Source organism: Sinohyriopsis cumingii, chromosome 10 (assembly GCF_028554795.1).
Source record: "Sinohyriopsis cumingii isolate HCF-2022 chromosome 10, ASM2855479v2, whole genome shotgun sequence".
NCBI classification, from domain to species: domain Eukaryota; kingdom Metazoa; phylum Mollusca; class Bivalvia; order Unionida; family Unionidae; genus Sinohyriopsis; species Sinohyriopsis cumingii.
Genome location: NC_142970.1, coordinates 97604137 through 97609232, shown reverse-complemented (window position 1 = coordinate 97609232; position 5096 = coordinate 97604137). Strand labels below are relative to the sequence as shown.

Genomic DNA, 5096 nt, shown 5'->3' with positions numbered 1-5096 from the left:
TGAAAGTGCGCGCGTTTCTGAAATACTGTACTACCCTGTTTTTTGTCATTATAGATCCATGTATAGCCTATCTTGTGCTGAACAATGGCGTTAAACCCTACAACAACAATAACAACATGATAGACCCAATGTCCTATCTTGCTGACCAATTTTGTACCTGTCCACAGTCGTTAAAGTCCATAGCGGTCAATAATTTTCGTCTGGAAATGTTTGGATGACTCTTAAGGTGCAGAGCATTTAACATACGGGGATAAGGTTAGACTATGGTAATACTAAATTTAGAACAGCAATAGATATTTTGTTTAATTTGAGTAAATGCGCCTACATGATCGCGTTGAACATTCAGTTTAGTCATAGTAACTCGATAGGACAGATTAAAAAAAAAAAAAAAAACACCACCACCTCCACCCAAAAAAAAGACAAAAAAACCCCATCAAACTCAGTCATTAAATACACAAGGAACTCTCCTAGTAAAGCAAGCAACCAGATGCTGTACACTGGATACAACGAGGGATGCAAATCGGCATTGAACAGATCAATAAATGATTAATGGATGTCAGAGGAAAAGCTTGCTCTCTTTCAGACTTATTCTCGACAATCTTATAGGGAACTAAATAAACTTTCTTTATTTGTTTATGACTACATTTAATAATCTGACCTTGCACAGATTTTGTTGCTAGTTTCCCGATTTACGCCTCATTGTTATAATGACATCTGATTGTCGAGAGACAGTCAAAAGCAGAGCAGAGAGCACACATACCTTGGATGTCAGTTTCAATATTAGTGCTGAGTACAGTTGTCTGGCTGGTCATCAGCGCATTTTAGACCATTTTCGTGGGGACTACAGATGTATTTAGCGTACAGTTAATTTGTATTGTGTGATTGACCTTTGTCCATAACTGAGGGAAGGAATTTGGGCCTACGTGACCCATATCATCTATGGCAAACATGTTTACCTGGTTTTAAGTTCTAGATATGCATTGATTATGTCCCTAGAAGATTAGAGAACCGATTTTTGCTTACAGTTTAATGGAAGTTTCCATTAAAGTAATCCTCATCCTAGTCTCCGCAGTGTGCTTAGATTTGTATATTAGGGTTTGTTTATATTAGAATTAATCATTCGTATCTTTAAATTAAGTTCAGATTTAATTCGAAATGATTTATTTATTGAAATTATTTACTTGAATTACAAAGAGCTCAGTAATGCTTTCGGTCTAAATTACAATTTCTGAATTATTGTAAAATCATTTACAGACATTTTTGGAGTATATCATTGTGATACATCGAGACTGTTTGCACATCAACTATATTCCAGGTTATTGGTGCATCAGCACTTTCAAAATTGGAATTCATTCGTAACACAACAGGAATTCATTCGGAATACTCTATACTTTGGGATTTTTTTATATAACTTTCAGGACTTTTTGGGATTTAATTCACAATACCAGAAGTTCTTGTTTTTAATTATTACTTGCATTCTAGGGAAATAAATTATTTAATTTTACAAACATGGTTGATTTTGCTCTTTTCTGTTACTTATTTTAAGACCAATGCCATAACACTATCAGCGTATTTTATACCATTTTGGTGTGGAGCACAGTTGTATTTAGTTTCATCATCTCATTTTATACTATTTTTTTTTTGTGTGATTACACTTGTATATTAGTTCATCAGCGCATTTTGTTCCATTATTGTAGGTAATACAGTTGTATATTTGTTTATCAAAACATTTATTACCATTCTTTTGGGGAGTAGGCTTGTATATTGGCTCGTCAGCGCATTTTATACCATTTTTGTGGGGAGTACATTTGTATATTGGTTTATCAACGTATTTTATACCATTCTTATGATTGATACTGTTTCGTTGCTCAACTCTAATTTTCTTCTGTAATGGTATTTTAACTACAATATATAGATATTAATCTTGCATTTATCCTTATAACAATATCAAAATGATTTGATGGAAACTACCAAACGAACAAAGAAGCAAGCACATCAAGATCAGTATCCTCAACAACTTCAGTGACAACGTGTGTGTGTGGGGGGGGGAGAGTAGAAAATGCAAGACATGCAGTCAATCGCAGTGGATACTAGTCCATTTTTTTAAAATTAATCTGCTGTCATCGTAATTTCTTTGGATGCTGGTTTTGCCTTATGCCAGTCACTTACCGTAAACCGTATCCAATCACGGTGTAACTAATGAAGCTACTTTTCGACATAAATATTTTCTATCAACTCTGTACAATCAGATGACTGCTATTTGTTACAATATCAGCAAGAGAAGCACAGGCCCGACCCTATGATGTGTGGGGCCAAAAGGCAGCATGCGGGGCCCAAGGTAGCAAGCGATGAGCGGGGCCCAAAGCAACAACAATGCATTGCGGAGTTGATTTTCTGAAAGCGCGGGGCCAACGGCGGTTGCCTCGTTCTGGCCCGGAGAAGCAGCAACAGCAATAACAATAGCAACGATTTGGGCAAAGGAATTGGCAAGTGTAAGAACGGAGGAACAGGGTTTTCAAAATATTTACAAAAAGCTTCAAATTCCAAAACAAAACTTCGCCACAGCTCGTCCTTTATACACTTTGTGCAAGAGAAATCGACATTTTAAAATACATGACTCGTGTGTAGTACAGACGTGTCAACATCTCGGATTATTCGTCATTATGCTAGTATTTGGCGATAAACGACGTCAATCCAAAATATAGACCGATGGTCATCTTTGGACTTTTAATAAACGATGATGGACGATTATTACCAGACTGAAAGCTACATTTACATTTAGGCGTCAATACTTCATGTATTTAAAAATTAAAAATAGAAAATAAAAACGGTTAACTAAACTGAACACAATATCTCATTGACCTCTAAGACAGCAAGAAGAAAAAAAAGACGAATTTAATGGTATGTAATGATGCTGTATTATCTATCTACGGTAGACGACTTAGTTTAACACAGATGTAGATAAATTAAATCAATATCATAAATGACATACGTCATGAAGAGATAAAATGAAGAAAATATGGGTGTACATGCATATTGGTGACCTCGACATCATCTCTTTCTTTTGTAACCATCACATACGAAGCCAACCGAATGAGAATATTCATATTCCATGGCTAATGTTCTAGAAAACGAATCACGTGATGACGGGATATATCACTGACTTGACATTATTACACCTTTCGTGCATTCAGCGTATACTATTCTTTTTTGCATCTGGCATATTTTGGCAGATAAATTCGCCTGAAACGGGTATTGGATTACATAAAAGAGTAAAATAAGAAGAGAACGTACATATGCCGTCTGTCTATTTATCTATTCGCTGTTTTTCGAGACTTGCTGTGAATAAGATAAGTCAACACTGTTGATCGATTATACTGGCATCAGCGATGGATCTTATTTCTGATGGATGTAAATATTAGGTTTACTGCCGTTCATCTTGACTGTATAGTCTAACATATTATAACAGTTGTACTTGAACAAGCCATGTAAAATATTTTACTTTCATGTCAGTACCAAGAAACATGAGGCAAAAATAGATTTTCATCACCAGAGGACCTAGCAAAGCACAAGTAAAACATCTCTTCAAAACCAAATTCAAGCAGCGACCTCTAACGTGTTGGGTGATAGTGGAAGTGTCCCGACCGTGGATTGGTGGAATAAAAGATGAGGTGTCCTTACGGTACCTGGGATTGGCTGAATAACAGTTGCGGTGTCCTTACTGCGTCACTCAGTATAATTACAGAGTTTTAACTTTACTTGAAAGAAATATACAAAGAACATTACGTACAGAAGTCATAAACATGGAAGGCGATGAATCGCATGCCTATGATCCAAATGTATCAGAGACATTCCTAACAAACTGTTCAGACCTACGTGAAAATGGCTACGTTGTGCTTAAAGGCCGTCCATGTAAAATCGCGGCAATACGCAAATTCCACAGCCCAGCAAAATATGGCACCCCCAAAGTTCATTTAGTAGGTATAGAAATTTTTACTGGTGAAAAGTTGGAAGACATTTTTCAGGCCGGTCGCCTGATAGAAGTGCCAAACGTGAACATAAAGGAATGTCAGTTGGTTAAAGTCTCCGACGATGGTCACTGTAACGTAAAGAAAAGCGCTGAAGAAATTGGCACGGACCTGACACTTGGAAATGGACTGGAAGGAAAAATTCACACGGACCTGGCACTTGGAAATGGACTGGAAGGAAAAATTCACACGGACCTGGCACTTGGAAATGGACTGGAAGGAAAAATTCACACGGACCTGGCACTTGGAAATGGACTGGAAGGAAAAATTCACACGGACCTGACACTTGGAAATGGACTGGAAGGAAAAATTCACACGGACCTGGCACTTGGAAATGGACTGGAAGAAAAAATTCACACGGACCTGGCACTTGGAAATGGACTGGAAGGAAAAATTCAAACGGACCTGGCACTTGGAAATGGACTGGAAGGAGAGCAGATAAGAGAAGTTTGTGAAAAGGATTGAGAGCTGTTAATGACTGTATTGTCAACCATGGACAAAGAAATAATTGTGGGATACAAGAATATCCCAACTGAGAAGATGTTAATGGGATGTGGCACAGAATGTCAACAATAACATGTTTATTCAACCGGAAGGTGGTTTGTCTCCCCCACCCTTCAGTTAAAATAGTACATTTTGGGGGAAGCAGTTGTCAAAAAAAAAAAAAAAAAAAAAGAGGGAGGGATGCGATTTTAACATTTCGAAAAATGTTTCCAAAACTGATCTTCCTAATATAGTTTGTACTGACACATAATCTAATAATTGATTCATTCGTGATTAAATATGCATGAAAGGTGTATATGTCAGCGTAATAAAACATGTCAGTTTGCTTCCAAATATTGAATTTTGTATTACAATTTATTACTACGTTGTGTCAAGTTTTCACAAGAAATCCTAATGTAGCTGCATTTATATCGCAAATCTGAAGGTGCACCGCATTTTCCGCAAATTTTCTGAACACCTGAAGAGTGTTAACCGCCTCATGTTTGTGGTACAGGAAAGCGTCACTAAGGCGGGAACCCAAGGCCTAAGATAATTTGTGAAGTAAAGGAATTGTAGGATAATACG

At 37.0% G+C, this 5096-nt stretch overlaps 1 protein-coding gene across 1 annotated transcript; it reads left to right on the top strand.

Annotated features, from left to right (window-relative positions):
* Window positions 1-3160: 3160 nt before the first annotated feature.
* On the top strand, window positions 3161-4865 carry LOC149790629 (uncharacterized). The gene has a single exon (XM_089971430.1). The coding sequence runs from the start codon at window positions 3804-3806 to the stop codon at window positions 4491-4493; it is 690 nt and encodes a 229-aa protein (XP_089827556.1). The 5' UTR covers window positions 3161-3803; the 3' UTR covers window positions 4494-4865.
* Window positions 4866-5096: the final 231 nt, after the last annotated feature.

What these genes read in the sequence shown, in the direction of transcription:
- LOC149790629 (XM_089971430.1), top strand. Translation starts at nt 3,804, where the DNA reads ATGGAAGGCGATGAATCGCATGCCTATGATCCAAATGTATCAGAGACA.